The 23433-nt window shown below is 46.4% G+C and overlaps 1 protein-coding gene across 1 annotated transcript in view; it reads left to right on the forward strand.

Moving 5' to 3' along the window:
* Nucleotides 1–23433, forward strand: part of GRIK5 (glutamate ionotropic receptor kainate type subunit 5) — a 45546-nt gene that overhangs the window by 10804 nt on the left and 11309 nt on the right. Inside the window, exons 6-15 of the mRNA XM_054998941.1 lie at nt 676–729; nt 6936–7097; nt 7935–8087; nt 10073–10177; nt 10937–11044; nt 12777–12980; nt 15167–15280; nt 16173–16282; nt 17004–17177; nt 20110–20275. Coding sequence (XP_054854916.1) covers nt 676–729; nt 6936–7097; nt 7935–8087; nt 10073–10177; nt 10937–11044; nt 12777–12980; nt 15167–15280; nt 16173–16282; nt 17004–17177; nt 20110–20275 — 1350 coding nt within the window. The remainder of the gene's footprint in view (nt 1–675; nt 730–6935; nt 7098–7934; nt 8088–10072; nt 10178–10936; nt 11045–12776; nt 12981–15166; nt 15281–16172; nt 16283–17003; nt 17178–20109; nt 20276–23433) is intronic.

The following is a 23433-nucleotide window of genomic DNA, read 5'->3' on the forward strand; positions in this document are numbered from 1 at the left end:
CCCGTGGTCTTGGCCTTGACCCTGGTGAAGCCGTAACTCTGAGCCAAGCTACAAGAGACAAATTACACGAGGAGGAGCACATGAAGGGAGTCGCAGTGTTAGCCGGAAAGCTGAGTTTTAAAAGAGACCGGAAGGCTTTGTCAATTTCCCCTCTCTACAGAGCTGGGGAGATTCTGCTCAGAGGGTTTGTTAATTTCCTCTTTGCCTCCCAAAGGCTCTGTCAGTTTCACCTCCCCTTCTAGGGCTCTGGCTTTGCTGGCTCTGTAGAGAGGGGACATTGACAAAGTCTTCTGATCTCCTCTAAAACTCAGCTTCCTGGCTAACATTGCGACTCCCTTCACGTGCTCCTCCTCATGTAATTCGTCTCTTGTAGCTTAGCTCTCTGGCTCCCCCTCTCCCTGTCACACGGCTGTGATGTCACACAACTGTGACTCAGTGAGTCCAGTGCTGGTTCCTGGGGTCGCCTAGATCTGAAAGATCACTGGACTATGACTGAGGGCACTGGAAGTTGATTCTCTTCCAGGAAGAGGAAGAGTGCTTTAAATTCTACCAACGTTTCAGTTTTGCCTGTGTTTCTGAATGTTGATTTGTGGTAGCTGGTGAAGGAGACTGCGGCCCTTGGGGCAGGGATGTCCCACGAGGAAACTGATTCTCCTTCTGATTTTTCTTTTCCAGGCCTCAGAGCTGGGGATGACATCTGCCTTCTACAAGTACATCCTGACCACAATGGTTAGTTCCGTGGTGTATATCTGCATATCTTATCTATCCACTCAGCAGAATTGCATAGGCAGGTCCCAGCGTCAATGCCTTGTTTCTTCATGTAGCAGGGCTAAGAAAGACCCTTCCCCTAAATCCTTAGAAGCAGAGATCAGCACAGGACCAAAAGTCTGACTCGATATAAGGCAGTTTTGTGTGTCTGTTCGTGAGATTTCCTGTTCCCACCCTTTTCAACCTCAGTACTAGCCTGACTCGTCGGCTGCAGAATCTTTCATCCCACATTCTTTATATAGTTTCTTCTGTCTGCCCAGCCCTGTGAGTGAGACATTGCACATGTGTTTCTTAGATATTCTTCTCTCCAGGGCTTTTTTTTCTGGGAAAAGAGGTGGTGGAACTCAGGACTGCACAATGATGCCACTTTGGGTCAGCTGGAACAAGGGGGGAGTTTTTTAAAGTTTAAATCGTCCTCGGCGAAAATGGTCACATGGCCGGTGTCCCCACCCTCTGATCTCCAGACAGTGGGGGGTTTAGATTGCCCTCTGTGCTGTGGCGTGGAGGGCAATCTAATTCCCCTCTGTCTGGAGATCAGGAGGCGGGGCCACCAGCCATGTGACCATTTTCAAGAGGTTCCAGAACTCCGTTCCGCTGTGTTCCAGCTGAAAAAGGCCCTGGTTTCTTCTGTCTGCCCAGCGCAGTGAGTGAGACATTGTGCATGTGTTTCTTAGACAGTCTTCTCTCCGAACAGTGTGTAAGAGTAGAGAGGTGTTCTTACTGAGAACAGCAAGCCCGGTTTCCCCCGGGAGCTCCTGAAACTTGCAACGTTGTGCGCTGCATCATATGGGGGGGAAAGGAGGCACGAAATGCAAGGTTGCTCTCTTTGGTGGCAACTCTGTGTTTGGCCTCCGGGGTGCTTCCTTGGGTCTGGGGCCTGGCACTTGCTTCAGAAAATGGATTCCTCGTCATCAGCAGAAAAAGAGAGGTTGGATTTGGTTCAGCAGTTGTTTCAGCAGTGATGAAAGGTGACCCTGCCATAGAAATCCAGCCGGAGGGTCTGTTGCGTTTCTGATGTGCCTCGCGCCTCTCTCGGCGATGGGATGTTCAGGGCAGCCTTTTCAAAGGGTCAGGATGTTTTTTTTTCCCTTTGAAGGAGAAAGTATCGAAGACTGAACAGAAACCACGAGCAACGGGCAGCACCAGGGCTGCTTCCTCTTTATTATAATGATTAATATTATTAGTAGACTAGTAATAATATCATCTTCATTTATACCCCATCACTGAGAGTCAAGGCAGGTTTCAAAATATGAAAAACAATTCAACCAAGCAGCAAAGATCTCTGATAAACAAAATAAGGCTGCAACAGCAGTGTAGATCGCTTCTGGCTGTTTTTCAGTCATTGTTAGTAAATGTTAATAAAGATCTGGCAGAAATTTTTGCCCAGGCCTTCCGTTCCAAGAGCCGGTTTGGTGTAGTGTTTAGGAGTCACAGGACTCTAATCTGGAGAGCCGGGTTTGATTCTCCACTCCTCTGCTTGAAGCCTGCTGGGTGACCTTGGGTCAATCACAGCTCTCTCAGAGCTCTCTCAGCCCCACCCGCTTCACAGGCTGATTGTTGGGAGGATAATAATAACACTTTGTAAAACACTCTGAGCGTGGCATTAAGTTGTCCTGAAGGGCAGTCTATAAATTGTATGTTGTTGTTATTGTTAGTAGATCCTGTTGACACCTGTAGAAGACCTTGTATGGGGTAGTGAGGAAGGTTTTTTTTTCTATGATGTGATCTTACACAACTGTGGTACTCATGCACATAGAAGATGGGACAAATAGATTGGGTTGTACTATTTTAAATGGTTTCAGTGAGTGAAGTGTTTTGTTTTTCAATACTTAGTTGTTTCCGTTGTTTTATTATGCACCATTCTTGTACTCCTTGTGTGCGGTAAAGAATACATCACGTTGGTTTGCCTTCAGGGTGCCAAAACTGGGCCAGAGGCATAGATGACTCTAATCTGTCAGCAGGTTCCTACAATCTGAATACTTTCAACCTTAAGGTGAAGATGGCTTTCTCTGGCTTCTTAGGATGGAAATAGCCAGTCTGGGTATACTCTGAGCTACAAAGGGGGTGGGGTCCAAAATCCCGTACCCAAATTCTGTGCTAAGCAAAGCTGGATTCTGGATTCTGCAACCAGCATAAATTATGCAAATGAGGGCAAGGCTTCTAGAGCAGAACCCAAGAATCTCATTGTGTGGAACGCTGCACTGAATTCTGAGGTTGCACAGCGTCATCTCGGAATATGCACAAACACCCTGGCTGTTCTTTAAGTATTACCTTTCCTTGAGCCCCGGGGCACAGAGTGGTAAGCTGCAGTACTGCAGTCCAAGCTCTGCTCACGACCTCAGCTCGATCCTGGTGGAAGCCGGGTTCAGGTAGCCGGCTCAAGGTTGACTCAGCCTTCCATCCTTCCGAGGTCGGTAAAATGAGTCCCCAGTTTCCTGAGGGTAAAGTATAGATGATTGGGGAAGGCAATGGCGAACCACCCCGTAAAAAGTCTGCCAAGAAAATGTTGTGATGCGACGTCCCCCCATGGGTCAGTAATGACTTGGTGCTTGCACAGGGGACTACCTTTACCTTTAGCTTTTTCCTTGATGCAGGACCCACTAGTACAGATGGGTTCAATTCCACATCCTTGTATGCATGTCCTCGAGAACAGGATGTTGTAGAATTGCAAGCTGATCCTGGGAGCGAGGAGTCGAGCTCCAGGGAGGCCAGCCCTGCAGCGTGATGGATGCCGTTCCTTTGTGATTCAGAAGGAATTACCCCACCCAGTGGTGGTTGTGAGCCACTGCCTCTAACGATGCCAATTAACTCGTTCACCCATTCAGGGATTGACCGGGGCTGACCCTTCTTTGCCTTAGCAGACGTGGTGGAATCGCAGCCGGAGGCATACGGCTCACCAGATGTTCCCAACGTAACTCAGCCGTGCTCAGTTCAAGCCACTGGCTGAGTCGGCTGCTACCTTACAAAACAGCACAGCCGTTCCAGCTCTTGGCTGTGCTGAGCACAACCGAAGAAGGGTTGCGCCTCCTTTCCTCAAACGCCACTGTGAATCCAGAGCGAGAGACCTCCATCAAGGCTGCTCCATCTGGATAGACCCCAATGGCCCCGTAATTCTGGAGAGCAATAGTAATTTCCAGGGCTTTTTTTTTCTGGGAAAAGAGGTGGCGGAACTCAGTGGGTTGCCCTCAGAGAGAATGGTCACATGGCCGGTGGCCCCGCCCCCTGATCTCCAGACAGAGGGGAGTTGAGATCGCCCTCCGCGCCGCTCCAGTGGTGCGTAGGGCAATCTCAACTCCCCTCTGTCTGGAGATCAGGGGGCGGGGCCACCGGCCATGTGACCATTTTCAAGAGGTTCCGGAACTCCGTTCCCCCGCGTTCCCCCTGAAAAAAAGCCCTGGTATTTTCTGTGCTAGAGATGGGCCACTGTTATCCTGTCATTCTGCCCCTCCCTACAATTTTATCTTTCCTCTGGGGTCCCCACCAATTTTTCATCAAGTGTAGTAACAGATCGCTTCTGCTTCATCCCAAAGGAAAAGAGAAAATGTTTTCAGCTGTTAATCACTCCATATTTATAAAGAGCACTGAACTGAATATTCACCTTCATACACCTTGGAGGCAAGGGGAAAAATATTCCCCCGAACTTTCCTTTGTACTTTTTTATTGCATTTTTTGCATTTTTTTTTACTGTTCCCAGCTGTCACTCCCCCTCCATTCTCCTACCTTCAATACATTTTTGTCCCCTAGCTGTCCTTCCAGGAGTAACACCAGCTAATCAGGGATCAGGTAGTAAACACGATGACGTCACGTTGCCGTATAGCCAATCAGACCTGGCGATGTTGTGATGGCATAAAGCCAATCGAGAGCAAGGGCGAGAAAGCATTGACTCACTGTATACAGGGGTCGGTCAAGGAGTTGTGACGTAAACACTGTTGTACCTGACCCAGCCCCTCTAAAAAAAAAAAATGTCAAAACAGGGAGTTGCTCTTTGGGGGGGCATGTGTGAAAATGTTCACAAAAATCCACCCATTTTGGCTTAACCTGTTTTTTAACATTACTTCTTTCTGCTTTGGAATTGTAAATTGTAAACGTACAGGCTTCTAAGTAACATCGTGTCTGTGCTTCTTCATTGTGAAGCAATTTGGAGCAAGGGGACTTTGTGCATCAAACTCTATTTCTAAGCCCCCCACCCCCAGTGTCTAGGGAACATAATGGCTTTTGGGAATACAGGTACCAGCTGGCCTAGGGAGTGCAAGCTCTGTGAGAGAGCTTTGGTCTCGTGTTCAGCGCCTGGGATCTTGAGACCCAGTGTGGCGTAGATGATAGATTGCTGTTCTTAGACCAGTGAAGGCAGGCAAGAAATCCCAACTCTACCATGAAGCTCAATGGGTGGCTCTGAATAAATCACTCAGCGCCTGGGGTTTTGGAAGGATCAAATAGCAAAATCCAATCTATGCTACCCTGAGCTCTTTCGGAGGGCACCATACAAATTTGATCAATGAATAACGCCTCTGTTTAAAGAATTCAAGGAAGCCGAGCTGAAGAAGATCACTCGTGGACCAGTGGCCTTTAGGTTTTCCAGATTGATCTGTTTGTTAACCACAGCCTGTGAAATGTCTTTTGGACGTTTCTCACATTCATATCCTGCTTGGCTGGTGCCTCGGGCCTCCTTTCTTCTCCCAAAACGTACCTTTCATAGCCTCTTTCCAGATTGGCTTTAACGAACTCATTTCAGATGGGGGACTTAAGACAGCAACTACAGCTCTAGAGAAAAGTGTGGCTCACTAGGGAACCAAATGTGTCCCTTTTAAAAAAAAACACCATTCATGCAAGCAGAAAGCAAGCACATCAGGGAAAATGAATCCTAATAGAGCTAGTTTTCTGCTTGTGGGGAGATTTTGTTTCTTTTCTTTCCTTTTTTACCATAGAGCACCATTCAAAAATGTGATCAGTCTCTGCAGTCTGAAGTACTGCAATCCTTTTTGTGGCCTCGGGGCTGACTTTTAGATCCAGTCACTGACTGGAAACATGGAAACAAGAGAGTGTAGTAGCTGCTATTCCAGAGTAACTATTGTGAGGGGAAGAACTGTGTGTGCTGTTGCAAGTGCCATCTGGTGTTTTACTGCACTTTTCAATGGAAAAGGCTCCTGTACCTTTAGGAGTAGAACAGAAGGGAAAATGCCATTAGCATTTCTCGCCGTCTCTGCAGCACCTTAATGGGGGGAAACGGCATCTGTTAGAATTTCCCCCTTTCTGAAGGAAACAGGATCTAGAATTCCCTGTATGTATGAAACCCCGGGCAGGAGCTCATTACAGTTCACAAATGATTAGAGTACAAGTGTGGCTTTTCTATATTCCTAATATATGGGAATATTCCTAATATAAGCAAGAATAACACGCAGACTTTACAGGCTTATTTGAAAGCTGCCAGTCTACTGGCAAGGCTGGGACTCAGGGAGGAGAAGTTAATTTTACTCTCAGCCCGTTTCGCATCTGTATCTGGCAGGCCCTGTTTTCCTATCAGCGGCATATCAGTTGCAACACAAATGGTCTTACCCAGATGGAAACTGAAAGGGCGTGTAGTAAGTCCACGTTGCAAATATGAACTCTTGAGAAAAGTGAACCCTAAAGAGCTCCAAATGACAGAAATCAGACCAGTAGAGGTGTAGATGCATAGTGGTTAGAGTCCTGGATTAGTGAAGCCCAGGTTCAAATCCGTCAGTGCACTGGGTAGCTTTGGACCAGTCACTCTATCAGCCTAGCCTGCCTTGGGAAGGGGAAGATCACACAGGCTGATTCCGCACACGTTGGATAATGCACTTTCGATGCACTTTATCAATCGTTTGAGGTGGATTTTTTGTTCCGCACACAAAAAAATCCATTCCAAATGATCTATAAAGAGGATTGGAAGTGCATTATCCAACGTGTGCAGAATTTCTCACAGACTGTCCAGCACTCCTCAGGAGAGGCAAGACAGGATGAAAATTTAATAGGGTCTCTCCTATGTATTTCCCTATGTAAAAAGGAAAGGAAAACGTTTCTTGACAGCAAGAGGGCTCTGCTAGGAGCCTTTGCCCTGAAGTGCTAACTTTCTGCTTGCATGTTTGTGGGTATTCTCCACCTCTTCTCATGTTGCTTTTCTTCTCTCCCTGCACTTTGCCCCATGGTAGGATTTCCCAATCCTGCACCTGGAAGGGATTGTAGATGAACACTCCAACGTCTTGGGCTTCTCTATGTTTAACACCAGCCACCCATTCTACCTGGAGTTTGTCCGTAGCCTCAACATGTCATGGCGGGAAAACTGTGAAGTCAGCCCCTATCCCGGGCCTGCGGTAAGTCTGCCCCGATGAGACTGCTGTCGAAATTTCATCCAAAGGGAAAAAATGCGGAATGAATACGTGTGGCGTCCTTTTTCGGCAAAAGCGTTTAGATAAGAATAACAGCAGCGCTGTTAGGAAGAGGTTCCATATGTATCTTTATGTATTTTGCTGGGTCTTGAAATGCAAAGGAAAGGTCAGGTGTTTGAAATGCAAAAGGGTCCCAAAGGAGCGGTGATGAGCAAGATTTCTCAGTGGGACTTTGAGCTTCCCTAAGGCATCCAGATTTTTGAGGATAATGTATTGGAGAAGCTGAGCAAAGACCTCCCCAGGGGCCACACACTGGTATAGGGCCAATTCAGAGCCAAAACACACGTTAAGAAATACCCAGGTTCAGCACGTGTTCTCTTACCTCAAGGTTTGCCGGGTAGGAGTCCTGGAAGCTTAAAGTTTAGCATTTACAGAGCAGCAAAAAGGGGAAGGGAAATACAGGCGCCTGTATTTTAAGCTTTAAGCTTCCAGGACGCCTTTAAGCTTCCAGGACGCTTACAGATCCTTTAAGCTTCCAGGACTTTAAGCTTCCAAGATCCCTACAGATCTTTAAGCTTCCAGGACGCCTACTTTAAGCTTCCAGGACGCCTACAGATCCCGGCAAACCTTGAGGTAAGAGAACACGTGCTGAACCTAGGTATTTCGTAACGTGTGTTTTGGCTCTCAGTCTCTTTCTGCTACCACTGGCTGCAGGGATGCAAACCGACACAGCGACAGGGTGCAGGGCCTTAATTAAAGCAATCACGTGGCCCCTGGCACCACCTACTGATTAATTATCACTGAATTATTTGCCCTCTCCAGCTGTCAGCAGCATTGATGTTCGATGCGGTGCATGTCGTGGTGAGCGCCGTGCGGGAGCTGAACCGCAGCCAAGAGATCGGGGTCAAACCCCTGGCCTGTACTTCGGCTAACATCTGGCAACATGGCACCAGTCTCATGAACTACTTGCGCATGGTGAGAGATGGCTTTGCCTGCAAAGGGGACACTCCATTTCCTGTGGCACCCGTACTATTCGTACAAGATGGGCAATGGCCTGAGCTTGACTAAGATCCGTCCTCAAAGACAACACTGAAGTTGACCTGGATTAGAGAAAAAGGCATATTGTACTAAGCCCCACGAGACAGACTTCATTTTATTTATACCCTGCTTCGGGACTTTTTTTCTGGGAAAAGAGGTGGTGGAACTCAGTGGTGGAGTTCAGAACCGCACAATGACATCACTTTGGGTCAGCTGGAACAAGGGGGGAGTTTTTTAAAGTTTAAATCGCCCTTGGCGAAAATGGTCACATGACCGGTGGCCCTGCCCCCTGATCTCCAGACAGAGGGGAGTTTAGATTGCCCTCCACGCCACTGGTGCGGAGGGCAATCTAAACTCCCCTCTGCCTGGAGATCAGGGGGTGGGGCCACCGGTCATGTGACCATTTTCAAGAGGTGCCGGAACTCTGTTCCACTGCATTCCAACTGAAAAAAAACCCTGCCCTGCTTTCCCCCCCCCCCAAAGTGATGTACACCATTTCCCCCTCCTCCTTTTCCATCCTCACAATTACCCTGTGAGGTAGGTTAGGCTGAGAGAATCTCTAAGGTCCTCTAATGAGCTTCCATGGCAGAGTGCAGGATTTGAACTTGGGTCTCTCAGAATCTAGCGTGACACAGTAACCACTACACTATGCTCACTTTAGCCCTGCAGAAAACACTCTTATTAATTGGCTGATTTCTAAGCTGTCAGTCTCTTTTCCTCAATAGAAGTAGCACAAGAGCCATATCAGGAATGTCAAGCTTCTATAAATGACATACCAAATATCTGTAACTTCCCCTTCTGTCACTCAAGCCCCTGCACCTTCCCCCCCTTGCCTGTGGTGACTGGGCCCCTCCTCACCTTTCTGTGCTCTTTTCCACCTAGAGTACATAGTCCCTCCTATACTTAGGCTCTTTGTGCTGTCTCTGAGAAGTTAGTGTATTCATGAACATTCTATGACATTACTGCAACCCAGCCAATGAATGGCAGGCAGGGGTCATTTCACTTGGCAGGTTCTGTGGCATTGCAACTCTGCAGCTAATGCCTAGAGAGGTATCGCAGGCAACTGCCAGCTAGTGTTTTATCTTGGGGGTTGGTCCTTTTTTACATACCTATAGTGTTCTGGATCGTGTAAAGCCTATTTCTTTTGAGTAAATGAGCATGTTATGCTTTAATGCTTAGTTCATATGTCCACTGATAGTCTGGGGATATCCAAAAGTGGAATGTGGGCAGACTTCTCAAGTTTCCACATCAGAGGATAGCAGTTGCAGTTCTAGATGCCAGTCCTGGCAATTCCTTTACCCTGGCACGCCTCACTATCTCACAGCTCGCTATCCCAATTCTGCAGCCTGTATCTCACATACACAGTGGTCATTTTGTGGAAAAAGAGCTGGAGGAACTAACTCATTAGCATAACTCATTAGCATAACTCATTAGCATATGCCACGCTTCTTGCCATCGCCAGAAGTGTGTCATTAGTCTAATTGATTTGCATATGCCACACCCCCTGACATCACCTATTCTGGCTGTTTTGGACCCAATCCTGGCCGTTCAGGGCCGGAATTGGGCCCAAAATGGCAAAAAGGGGCTGAAAGTGGCTGAAAAGGGGCCCAAAATGGTCAGGATCAGGCCACTGATGAGCAGGAGAGCAATCCACCACCCGTCAGAGGTCCGATCCGGGCCGTTTTTGCCCCAATCCAGGCTGAAACGGGCCCAAACTGGCCAAGAGCCAGGTGTGTGGGGCCACCTGACATGTGACCTCTTTGGGGAACTGCGTTCCTGCGCATTCCCCCTCGAAATGAGCCCTGCAGCTCACTATCTCACATACGGTACCCCAGCACACCTCACTATCTCTCATTCTCTTTTCCTCTCTCTGTCTTCCCCCCACTCCAACCCCACATCTCTGTCTTCCAATCCCTGGCCAGGTAGAGTATGACGGGCTGACGGGGCGTGTCGAGTTCAACAGCAAGGGTCAGAGGACTAATTATACCTTGCGAATCCTGGAAAAATCCCGTCGTGGTCACCGGGAGGTAAGTGTGGGGCTGCGTGTTTCCTGAGCCCCCACCCCGAATCCAGATGCCGATCCTGGAAAGCCCAAGGTGTGCAATTGAGGGAAAAGGTGATATATAGTTCCTTACATTGCATAACTACTATAATATCACCGTCTTGTATTTTGCAGGAAAGCGTATATAGCAGATACAAATAATATCACATTCCCAGATGAGTGCAATGCATTAGAAAACTGGTGTTTCTATTTATAGAATGATGGACTTGAGCGCATGATGGAAATCTAAGAGCCCGTCTAGATGCGACAAGAGGTGGCTGATCCGCCTATGTTTATGCACAAATTCTCCATAAAGTTAAGAATGTGAAGTGGTCTGTTTTTAACAAAACCAGAGTGTACAGATAAAGGAAACGAAACCCTGACCCTTCACCCACCTGATTTCACTGGGTTCCTTCGCTTTTGGCCCTTTTTTCCAAGCTGGCTTTGATATTGGAAGGTGAGCCAGGCTCAGAAAAAAAAATGTGAAAGCCAACAGAGCTACAACAGCTGAAGAGGCAGAGTTTAACTCCCCTCGCCTACCTTTGCTTTGTTTTTCTTTAAGATGGTAGCTCCTTTTCTTGCATTAGATGTGAAGGGGTGGACACATGGACTGTCGCCACTATTACAGATCATACTAGTAGGCCTAACCTCTCCCAGCCTGGATCTGACCCATTTGCTCTTCCATGCCTGCATTTACACAGGATAAGTCCATTGGGACTTCTGCCATCTTCTCCTCTCTCTGCAGATTGGGGTATGGTACTCCAACAGGACTCTTGCGATGAATGCCACAACGCTGGACATCAACATCTCAGAGAGCCTTGTCAACAAGACCCTGATTGTCACCACCATCTTGGTAAGTATCCCCCTCCTTTCTAGACTTTACGTACAGGTTTTAGGAGTCCTGGAAGGCCTTTCTATCTTTTGAAATCCATCACAGTGGCGAAAGTTTGCATGTGGCTATGGTTGTACAGAGAGAACTTTAGCACATTTGGCTTTTTTTTAAAAAAATTGATGATGTGATGATGTTGGCTTGTTTTTTATTGCTTGTGTTTTCATGGCTTTGGATTTTTAATGCTTGTGTTTTGTTTTATGAGTTGTAAGCTGTCTTGAGAAGGTCTCTGGAGAGGCATCGTATACATTTTCTGAAAAAGTAAATAAATAAATAGTCATGTGAGGAAAAACAGGACTTTATTTATTTTCATTTACAGTCTACCTTGTGAAATTCCTTCTCTAATGTTGATCTGCCAAGCTGAATGCACCTTAAGCCCCATGTACTGGGATTGTGTTTCATCGTAACCTTGCTTTTCCTCCAATTCCAGGAGATAGGCACCCCAGAACTACGACAAGTCCTGAGTCACCGGAGGGCTACCTTATATAGCTTTCGACCTTCAGTTGGCTCGATGGCTTGAAAGTTGTGTCAGCTTCAGAAAGAGGGATGTGATAAAAGTTTTTTGAACAGCACGGGAAGAGTGAGCAGAGGGAAATATTTTGCCTCCTCTCATAGCACTAGAATCTGTGGTCAGTGAGGGCCAAGCTACAAGTGACGAATGACACTTGAACGGCAAGTGTATTGCTTCCTGTTCACTTGCCGTCCACTCAATCCACTTACCGTTCAAGTGTCATTCGTCACTTGTAGCTTGGCCCTGAGTTAATCTGGTTTTGCTCAGAACTGGCCAAAGCACGAACTTCATACAACGCATGAGTTTGTGGAATATTCTGCCACAAGATGGTGACGGATTCTAGATGAGAGATTTTTAAAAAAATTATTAGACAGATGGAGGAAAGTTCTATCATTAGCATAAGGGAACTGCCATGGGCAGAAGCAATATACCTTTGAATGCCAGATGCTGTGGATAGAAGTTTGGTGTAGTGGTTAAGAACAGCAGGACTCTAATCTGGAGAACCGGGTTTGATTCCCCCCTCCTCCGCTTGGGTGACCTTGGGTCAGTCACAGCTTCTCAGAGCTCTCTCAGCCCCACCCACCTCACAGGGTGATTGTTGTGCAGATAACAACACTTTGTAAACCACTCTGTGTGTGGCAGTAAGTTGTCCTGAAGGGAGGTATATAAATCAAATGTTGTTGTTGTCATTATTGTTATTCATGCCTCTCTGTGAGCTCTCAGAGGTATTGGAAGAAATGGTGGGTTAAATTAACCTTTGGGCAAGATGATATACCTACTGTTCTCAGAGTGTCTCTACACGATACTTTGAGACGTGTTCTTCGTGTGTTGGCAGATGCAATGTTAGCTGGGAAGCGTAGTTTTAAATGAAAGAGCCAGCGGAGATCACTCTGGAGGGGATGGATTCTCTCACAGCCCTCTGCTGCCTCTGACATCACCCCTTCCGGAGCCTTTGCTCTGCCGAGGCTCGGTTAATTCAAAGTTTTAAGCAGCAAGGACGGCAGGGTTAAAGCTCCAGAAGGGGAGACAGTCTGGCACTCTAGAGGTGGCGGCGGGCTGTGAGAGAATCCGTCCCCTCCAGAGCAATCTCTGCTGGCTCTGTCCTTCAAAACTATGCTTCCTGGCTCCCTTGCACAGCACAGCACTGTACACAGTATTACATGCTGACTTGCCCATCTCTTACAGGAGAACCCCTATGTGATGCGCCGTGCAAACTTCCAAGAGCTCTCTGGCACAGAACAATACGAAGGCTTCTGTGTGGACATGCTTCATGAACTTGCCGACATCCTTAAATTCCGCTTCCAGATTAAACTGGTGGACGACGGGCTCTATGGGGCGCCGGAGCCTAATGGATCTTGGACTGGCATGGTGGGAGAGCTTATCAATAGGGTACGGCTGTTGAGGAAACCCCTGTGGGGCTTCTTGTTTTCCCGGAGGAAAAACCCCATAGCCTCAGAGTGTACTGAGGACAAAACTAAATGAGAGGTTGGAAGATGTAGGATCAACTCTCCAGTGCATTTTTATAAATATTTTATGTTATGATTTACTTTTATTTATAGTCCTTCTTTCTTACTGGAAGGCAAGGCGAATCACAGGATTTAAAACATTGCAATTTGACAGCATGCCCTGACTTGGATAGCCCCGGCGAGCCTGATCTCATGAGATCTCAGAAGCTGAGTAGGGTCGGCCTTGGTTAGAATTGGACGAGAGACCTCCAAAGAAGACCAAGGTTGCAGAGGCAGGCAATGGGAAACCACCTCTGTTAGTCTCTTTCCTTGAAAACGCCCAGAAGGGGTTGCCATAAGTCTGCTATGACTTGCTTGCATTCTCCACCACCAATCAGCATAGGATAACCAGTGAACAAGACAATTGGACTAGGGTTACAGAATTAGAGAGCAATAGAACAACAAACTGTCTAAAGCAAGTGGAGTGGCCCATTCCGATAAGGGCGATGCAGAGGGGCTTGAATTGTTTCCTTGGCACTGTTTTCCTGACCTCAGACAGCTCACCAGAGTTGATCTTTGATCTTTCAAAGGAGACATACAAGTTGTATGTTTCCTTTAATGGGACAAATGTCACCTTTTCTTGAGTTTCAGGTGGGTTGCTATGTAGATCTGCAGTAGAATATCAGGATTTGAGTCCAGTGGCACCTTAGAGATCAACAAAATTTTCAAGGTATAAACTTTCGAGTCAAAGCTCCCTTCTTCAGATACTTCTTCGTGGGCTTCCTTGAAGTCAAGAAAACAGTGAAAGGGGGGGGGGGATTTAGACACGCCAGTACAAATACACGCCAACTCTGTTTCCAATAAAAATTGGTGCATCTGTTAACATAGGAAAAATACACTGGACAACTGACCTTCCATCATCTTGTCTGGTTTGAATTTAATGTTGTATCTCAAAGACTTTCTCTCCAGAACTAGGATATTCCCAGTGTTGCATCCTCTAGGATGAACATCCTTTCAGGCTGGCAGGAGAAAGCAGTGTATCTGGGCATATACAGAGTGTCTTTCCATTTCTGCTGGGTCACCACATTTCATACAAGATGCTTCTTGGATTCTAGATTTCTTTGAAGGCTTCGAATGCTTGTGCTTTAAAAAAAAAAGAACTAAGCCCAAATCTAACACTTATTTGTGGGAACAATAAAGAAGCAGTAGATTCTTTGGAAACCTCAACATTTTAACTCTTGAGACCACAAGACGTTTTAGCAAGGGACAGAATGCTATACAAAACATAAGGACTGCAGGGAGAATATCCAACTATTGTGGTCTTGGATTTTCCAAGAGGTTGCTTCCAAGTTCTCAGTTTTTCAGTTGAGTGAGTCCTCCAGTCCATTAGGGGGTAATAAAGGGAGAAAAATCAGAGTTGATTTGCCCTTTCACTGCATGAGCACATAAGCACACAATAATATTTATAAATTAAATATGGAAGTATTACAGGGATTTCTAACCTATGGCTGCCCTCACCTGGATAGCCCAGGTGAGCCTGATCTCACCAGATCTCAAAAGCTAAGCAGGGTCAGCCTTGGTTAGTAATTGGATGGGAGACTGCCAACAAAGACCAGGGTTGCAGAGGCAGGCAATGGCAAACCACCTCTGTTAGCCTCTTGTCATGAAAACCCCACTAGGGGTCGCCATAAGTCAGCTATGACTTGAGGACACTCTGTACCATCAACCTGATGATTAGAAAACTGTAAAATAAATGCATAAACTCACCCTAATTTTGGCAGCATAGGGAACAAGTCACGCTTTGTGTAAAGTTAATAAAGACCTGCAGTCACAAAAGTGTCTGGATATGTAAAGTTTGGTGATTTCCCCACCGTCAGCTTGTCCTTCCTGGCCCACAGCGATGATCGCGTGCCACCGTTTACGAGGTGTCTTCCTCTCCTCCTAATGAACTGATCCTTGCTCAGTCTGCTTGTTATCTCTTGCTGACCCTTTCACCCTGAGCAGTTAGAATAGCTGGTGGTGGTTGGCCATGGCTTCTTCGTTCAGCAGAGGGAAATCTGGGGAGCAATTCTGGCTGGGCTGCACCGTTTGCTGAGTACCAACCAGAGGTCGCTGTGCTTTGTTCTGCAGAAAGCCGATCTTGCAGTGGCTGCTTTCACCATCACAGCCGAGCGGGAGAAGGTCATCGACTTCTCCAAGCCCTTCATGACCCTGGGAATCAGCATCCTGTACCGTGTACACATGGTACGTGCACTGTGTCGGGTGGAATTTGGGGACAGGACCAAGAGATTAGATAAGGCAGGCGGACAGTGCTCAGGACAGAACAGTGTGGTAACGTTTCACGTTGCACAGGGCAGAAGCCACGCTGAGATAATTGATGATCTCATTTGTGATCTCAGTATTGGAGAAAAGAGTTTGATTTTTTAAAATTTAACCTCAAATGCAGTTATAAAGGAAAACTCTGGTTAAAGGAACTCTTTTGCCTTCAGCTTGGTCCCTCTTGCATGGAGATTGTGCAGCACAATTGCTCCAGGGATTGTGGCTTGCAAGAGGTTCGCATCCTACCCTTCGGTCATCCCAGAAATTCAGCAAAAAGGGATTCTGATCCAAGTTTGACTGTTGCTATCCATGGTCCTGAGATTGCTTGAGGGGAAGAGTTGTGCTGGAAGCAACAGCGAGTTTATAATCTCTGGAATATAGAGGAAGTTGGAATGCAGACTTTTTCTTTAAGCTTTCGGTAATTTATGGAAGACCCAACAGGGGAGTCATGGGACCATGGAAGGAATGCCCGGGAACACCTGAATTGTAATGCTTTTTCAAGATGCCAGTGCAGTAGATAAAGGGAATGGCATTAAGAACCATTGTGTGGGTGTCTTGCCTAGGTAGTTACAGGTGGAATCATTAAAGCTGTTTTAAAGGAGGCTCTAGTTAAAGGAATATCAACTGTGCTTCCTGATTGGCATCTTTCAATCAGAAGACACTGTATTAGGCTTTGGCTGCTCACTAACCCTAGGGAAACACTGTCCATTCCCAATGTGGGAAGAGAATTCTATGTTTAGGCTGTGTTAAGATGGGGAAGCAATTGGAAATATGCTCCAGTATAGCACCCTTTCTGTTGTCATGTTTTTCTTTGCAGGGACGCAAACCGGGGTATTTCTCCTTTTTGGATCCCTTCTCCCCAGCAGTTTGGCTTTTCATGCTCTTAGCATATCTTGCTGTCAGCTGCGTCCTCTTCCTAGCTGCTCGGTAAGTTATCCCGGTTTCCCAAAATCTGGAATTGCTGTTTTGTGATGTATCCCCTATAGCAGGAGTGGCCCATTTTCTGTATTCCCAGCTGTCCTTGTTGCTGTATTTCAGGTATATTTTGTCACCTTTAACAAGCCCTGTAAGAAAAATGCTGCCCATCTAGCAGTGAGGACTTTGGAATGGCAGAGCACGCGTGCTCAGGAGTAATATTCACACATGAATAGGCACATTGCACATATTTTCATGGTATGTGCCAAGTCAAGAAGAGAAATGCAACACAGTGCCTGAGTTAGTTCAGTTTCTGACAACATTTCTCCTTTTTCTTTATGAGGGAAACTATAGGCAGACTTGGTTTTTTTTTATCACATCTCAATTTGGCAGGACAGCCCAAAAGCCAAATAATGCAGCTTTGAGGATTGAATCTTGCTGGGCAGGTACCAGTGTCCCATCTGCAATCTCTAGGTTAGGGTCACTGTGATATTCCTTCCCATTGTTCACATCTTACACTTGCAGCCGATTGAGGTGAAGGGGTAGTTGAAGCAATCTCTGAACCCTGCAGTGGTGATTCACAACTATCACCATTTAGGGCTAAATCTTTAAAAAGTTAGCTTTTCATGGGATTTCATAAGGAACTCTAGGAATTCTTAGTTAGCACTGAGAATTCCCTCAGAACACCAATGTATTCACTGTGACTTAAGCCTTGTATCCTTTATTTCTGCAGCCTGAGCCCCTATGAATGGTACAACCCTCACCCCTGCCTCCGGGAACGTCACAACATCCTAGAAAACCAGTACACACTTGGAAACAGCCTCTGGTTCCCCGTCGGGGGCTTCATGCAGCAGGGGTCTGAGATCATGCCCCGGGCCCTCTCTACCCGCTGTGTCAGCGGGGTCTGGTGAGTACCAGTGGGCTGAACCCCTGAAAGAATTGGGGAAGGGGTTGGGGAGCTGGCCTCAGTGCTCAGAAGGTACCCCGGCTGAAGAATGTGTGAGTGTGGGGTATGAAGTGAATCTGGAAAAGTTCTGGGCACCTGATGTTCTCAGAATGTGCTTGTGTATTTGGATTTTTTTCCTGGCCCTTGGAAAAGCTGCCTTGCCGGTGCCTAAGATTTTGAAATTTTTTCCACCCCTGGAAATTGGAGAGGCATGCCTTGGTGTTGGGGAAGTTCTTAAATTCCTCGGCGTACCAAATTGAGGTTCTCCTCTTTCTTAGTCTGAATGAGTACCCAAGGCTTCAAAATTGATGATCTCAGAAATAAAGTTTATTTTCCAATAAGCCTGATGCATATAGCAGGCTGCAAAGTGCATACCAGAGTTTGGTACCATCCACTTTTATACTTTTCAAGAGGTAAACAATTTTGTTTACAGAACAAGAAATTATTAGATGAATATATAAACAGTCAAGTGAAAGTTACATGACGTTCAAACATGATGGATTGACATAATAACCTACAGTTCATAAACCAATACAATAATTCCTCATTGGCAGGCAAGGGCATCTTTCATATTTTATTTTTCATTCTCTATGATAAGAGCACACTTTGGGTCAAATACCATAAACTAACTATTAAAATGCCAGTAATATCTAGACATGTCTGGGAAAGGATATACCAAGGGCTGAGAGAGAGGCGGGAAAGAAAACATCCAAATCTTTATTCAAGGAGAAGAGGCGTGTTACGCTTGCCATCTTTAACTTGGCCTTCAGCTTATACTGACCAAGTACAGGAAGAACCAAGTATAATGAAATGATAGGTAAAGGTAGTCCCCTGTGCAAGCACCGAGCCATTATTGACCCATGGGGGGATGTCACATCACGACGTTTTCTTGGCAGACTTTTTGTTACGAGGTGGTTTGCCATTGCCTTCCCCAGTCATCTACACTTTACCCCCAGGAAACTGAGTACTCATTTTACCGAGTTCAGAAGGATGGAAGGCTGAGTCAACCTTGAGCCGGCTACCTGAACCCGGCTTCTGCCAAGATCAAACTCAGGTCGTGAGCACAGCTTGGGCTGCAGTACTTCATCTTACCACTCTGCACCACGGAGAAATGATAAACACAGAGTATGTGTGTGCATATGTTAATCTGAGACACTTTAGTTAATCCAGAGCATAGCAAAGATGGGAGATATTTCAAAAAAATGGGTACCCCAAAATTCCGTAAAGGGGGTGTTAATTCGAGCTGCAGCCTAGGAAGTCATCTTACCCTGAGTCAGACTGTTGATCCAGCCAGCTGACGGTATCAGGCAGAGAAAGACATTTTCCAACATCTTCTACCAGACATTCTTTAACTAGAGGTGTCAGGGACTGAATCTGTAGCCGCTTGCATGCACGGTCAGTTAATTAACTTAAGCTTTCTCCTTGGGGGAAAATTTTAATTGATGCAGACATTTTTCATCTGTGGGACTATGAATGGAGGGCACATTTGCTTACCATTTGTTGAGTTGTTTCGGTTCTCATGTGCTCTTGTCATAGAGAACGAAAAATAAAATATGAAAGATGCCCTTGCCTGCCAACGAGGAATTATTGTACTGGTTTATGAATTGTAGGTTATTATGCTTCTTCCTGTAGCTCAAAGATGCTTAAGTATAGGTTTTGGTAACACGCCCATTTATTAGATTAAGCAATTGAGTAATCATTTACAGGGCAAGCGGTTAACCAAGTACATGTTCTTTAATCAGTTAGCGGCCCTAATATAAATCCATGTCTGTCTGCTCCCATCTCTTATCGGCGTGTATTTTTTCAGACACTGGAAAGTGTGTTCTACAAAGACACACTAGCATTTAAAATGGAATTGATGTGCCTTCAGAGACATCTGTCCACCAGGGAACGGATCGTAATAGCTGGTGGCTACCCTCGATTGACAGAGTCTATCTGTTGGATGGGGATTTGAGAGAAACAGTTTGGCAGTTGGAGTATAGCTAGAGGAAAAAATCCAAGGTTTGCATATGGCTAGAAGTCAAGAAGCTGCCCTTTTTTAAGGCATGGGGGAATGGCAGGGCTACAGTGGAGGCGTGCCGTTTGATAATGCTAGCCTGTAAATCAAGCGAGCGGAGAGCTTGCCTGCTTCACCATCCTCCAATCTGTAAATAAACCAGAAAGACACAAAGTCTCTGCTACCCTCCTAACACTCAGAAACCAACTTTGCCTGCTCTTGGAACTTCCTATCCCTGGGGGAAGGCGAGGGACACAAAATGGGAGAGCCCGTGAAGTAGAATTGGAAATGGCATGAAGCTTTGAAAGCTGATTTGGGGTGGGGGCTGTCTCTCAAACTTGGAATCTTGTGTATCTTTTGTTAGTGAGGGCCAAGCTACAAGTGACGAACGGCACTTGAACGGCAAGTGTATTCCTCCCTGTTCACTTGCCCTCCACTTGCGCTCCACTCGATCCACTTGCCGTTCAAGCGGCATTCGTCACTTGTGGCTTGGCCCTGAGAAATTATTCTTTGCGCTGGTAGGATAGGTGGAAAGGAATACCTCTGAGCATACACAGAATGCCATTGACCCACCATAGTCAGCTTCTGTAACTGGGTTTTAGAGGACAGGGCGTGCCAGGAAATTTGAGTCCTCCCGAAGCTTATCTTGTTAGCAATTCAACAACAGTTGTGCTTTCCGCCCCCTCTCAGGGCCAAGCAACACATGACGAAAGACACTTGCCTGGCAAGTGGATTGAGTGGAGGGCAAGTGAACAGGGAGAAATACACTTGCCATTCAAGTGTCATTTGTCACTTGTAGCTTGGCCCTCACACACACCTTTTCCTGCAGGAAAAACAAACATCTTCTTTCCCCACCTTCATGCGAAACCAGTCTTTTTGTTCTTGCTGCCGCCACAGGTGGGCGTTCACCCTGATCATTATTTCCTCCTACACGGCCAACCTGGCTGCCTTCCTCACAGTGCAGCGGATGGAGGTGCCCATCGAATCGGCCGACGACTTGGCTGACCAAACCAATATTGAATACGGCACTATCCACGCCGGCTCCACGATGACCTTCTTCCAAGTGAGCGTCACGCCCCTTGCCGGGACTCAGGGCTTCTTCTGGTGTAAATGAGCAGTTGTGTATGTGTTGTGCCCCTGTGGGCCGGGAAATACTTGTGCATGTGTGTGGGGAAGAAACAATGAGTTAATTTAAAATGTATTTTTTTATCTACTTCATTCCCACCCTACTTTTCTCCCCAACGGGGCCCATAGCAACTTTACATTGTTCTCCTTACTTTATCCCAAGAAAGATCCGTAGGCACTAGAAAAATGTTAAAAGGATAAAGAGGTCTACTAACAACTGTAATGGGATGTGACCCACTGTTCCCTGCTGGGTTAGATTAATTCCTAGAAACCCGTCTCCAATAATGGACAGTCAGATTGTTCTGGACATACCTCAAGCAGGGAATAAAAGCCAATATCCTTCTCCATTGCAGTCATCCCGCAAGCAACTGGTATTCAAAGGTAAACAGCCTGTGAATCTAGAAGCTCCATTTAGCCACCAAGGGTAGCAGATCCAGAAGAGTTAGCCATGTTAATCTGTAGTCGCAAAATAGTAAAGAGTCCAGTAGCACCCTTAAGACTAACCAACTTTATTGTAGCATAAGCTTTCGAGAACCACAGCTCTCTTCGTCAGATGCATCATCAGATGCATCTGACGAAGAGAGCTGTGATTCTTGAAAGCTGACAATGCATCTGTCGAAGAGAGCTATGGTTCTCGGAAGCTTATGCTAGAATAAAGTTGGTTTGTCTTAAAGGTGCTACTGGACTCTACTATTTTGTGACTACAGACAAACACGGCGAACTCCTCTGGATCTGATGATGCATCTGACGAAAAGAGCTATGGTTCTCAAAAGCTGATGATGCATCTGATGAAGAGAGCTGTGGTTCTCGAAAACTTACACCACAATAAAGTTGGTTAGTCTTAAAGGTGCTACTGGACTCTTTACTATTTCATGGCTAGTAGCTATTCGCCATCTTTGTGTCAAGTCTCCTTTTAAAAGCCATCACAGTGCCCCGTGGCTGTGAATTGCATAAATGTAGTTTTGTGTTGGAAAGTCTAGAAGTGGGCCACTGTTTCAAATCTCACCTCAAACATGAGCTTTAACCGAGTCACATTTCCTTCCCCCCCTACTTCCCCCTGCAGTGAAAAGATAATAATGATGTGTCTGTTCTAAGAATGACTGAAATCACAAATGAGTTTTTTAAAGAATTCCATGCCAGCTCTCATTATAGTTAGTCATCACAGATAAAAATGGAGCCTCCATATATAAAGGCAGTTTAACTCTTAAGTACCTCAGGCTGAAGCAAATAATGGGGGGAAACAATCCTGACCCTAATCTGACCCTTGGGGCATGTGTCCAGTCACAATCCGGCGCTGCCTGGATTTTGAGTCCAACATTTTCCTTTCCGAGATATGCTGCCCTTGCCAAAATTTCCTGCATCATGCAACTATGGAAAAAGTAGGACCCCTGTCCTTCTTTTCTGGCTGTTGCTATCCATTGTGGAAAAACCCTATCAAAGAGGCCCTTAATCCCATAACCGCTGGCTGTTTTTATTTCCTCTTTCGGAAACACTGTCCACGAAGCCGGAAACTTGGTGGATGGCCGAGGTGGCCCTCATCCATTTCTCTGCTTATCTTGCGCATTCTTTCCCAGGTCTCGATCCCCTGAGCCTTATCCATAGGCCTGGCCCTTGCATTGTGCTGACCCAAAGGCTGATTCCTCAGACAATAGTCACAGTTCTTGAGCACCACATTGGGGGGGGCTTGACTTACGGGTCTGAGCAATGGCGAGGAGGAAGGTCAGGGCTAGAGGTTTCTATAGCAACAGTAGCCAAGGTGGCAATGACCGGTCTATTCAGGCCTTTTTTCTCCCCCAACTCCAACCTGCTCTTGGTTGCTCCGGCAACCCGTCTCCACAGTAACGGCAGTCTCTTCTCCAGGAGATGGTTAATGAAGAGAAATCAATCAACAAACAAGGTGGCGAGTCCAGCGGCAGACAGGAAAGCCCGCTCCTTCCTCCTGATGTGAAGCCACCACGGTGCCATTTTCAGGGCCTTGCAAAATCTTTTCCTCGTTGCCTAAAGTCCCCTCCCATCAAAGCATCCCCCTGCTAAGAAGCAAGGGTCTTGCGTGAGTTGTAAAGATCAAAGCTTTCAGAATCAAATCCAATACAAGCCTGTTTCAGACCTTTGACTTTTAATTAAGAAATAAAACAACTCCCCCGCCCCCATCTTACTCATAAAAGGAGGCCATCAGGGAAGCAAGCCAGGGCCCCTGCATACTTGAGAGGTTCCCTAGGTATGTAGAAAAAAAATATATTCGTTGGTAAATTTAAAGGAAGAAAAGAACCGCACACCCCTAAAACGAAGAACCAAGTGTGTGTCTTTTGCCTTCTGACTACCCCACAAATGTTGTCCCTCCAGAAACCAGAGGAAGCTGAGATAGGGGAAAAAACGGAAAATTGAATGTGTGGCTTGATGAAGCCATGGCTTGGTTATCGTAGCCGGGAGGAAAGGAATTAGGGTCAGAGGGAATGTGCTATGACGACCCGAATTAGCCATCCCTGGTCTAGAATGCGATGAACTTTTAAGGGCTCTTAACCACCCCAAAGCTAAGAATAGCCTTGGGCGAAGGGGGTTAATTAGGATCGGAGGAAAAACACTTCCTCCTAGTCTAATTAATCACCCCTCCCAGGACATTTTAAACTAGGGGTGGAGCACCTTATAATATCTTGGAATGCGGAGCGGAGTTAGGTTCAGGGAATGTCTGCTGTGAGGCTTGCATCCTCCGACCTCAATATATATACCCATCGCTCCCAGAAAGGGTGGGGAGGGAGAAATAGAAGTGACCCCTTTGTGCACTGTGCTGGGGAGATGAGCAGCATCCGGTTCATTTAGGCGAACTTTGGCAGTCTGCATTTTAAAACCATGGCAGTGTTGTGCTAGATTGCGGAAGTTCAGGGGTAGGAGATCGAGGAGTTACTGGTCCCACCCTGGGTTTTCAACTGGTTTATCCCCTCTGCCCCTTGGATTCTCTATGGTCCCCCATGGATATGTATGTATATTATAGTTCACAGTGTTTTGTCACACTCCGAGCATCACATCAAGAAAACAGAAGCTGGGGTGGGGATATGCAGATGGAGGAGGTGGGGCTATGCAAATAAGAGGTGGCTCAGT

Source organism: Eublepharis macularius, chromosome 15 (assembly GCF_028583425.1).
Source record: "Eublepharis macularius isolate TG4126 chromosome 15, MPM_Emac_v1.0, whole genome shotgun sequence".
NCBI classification, from domain to species: domain Eukaryota; kingdom Metazoa; phylum Chordata; class Lepidosauria; order Squamata; family Eublepharidae; genus Eublepharis; species Eublepharis macularius.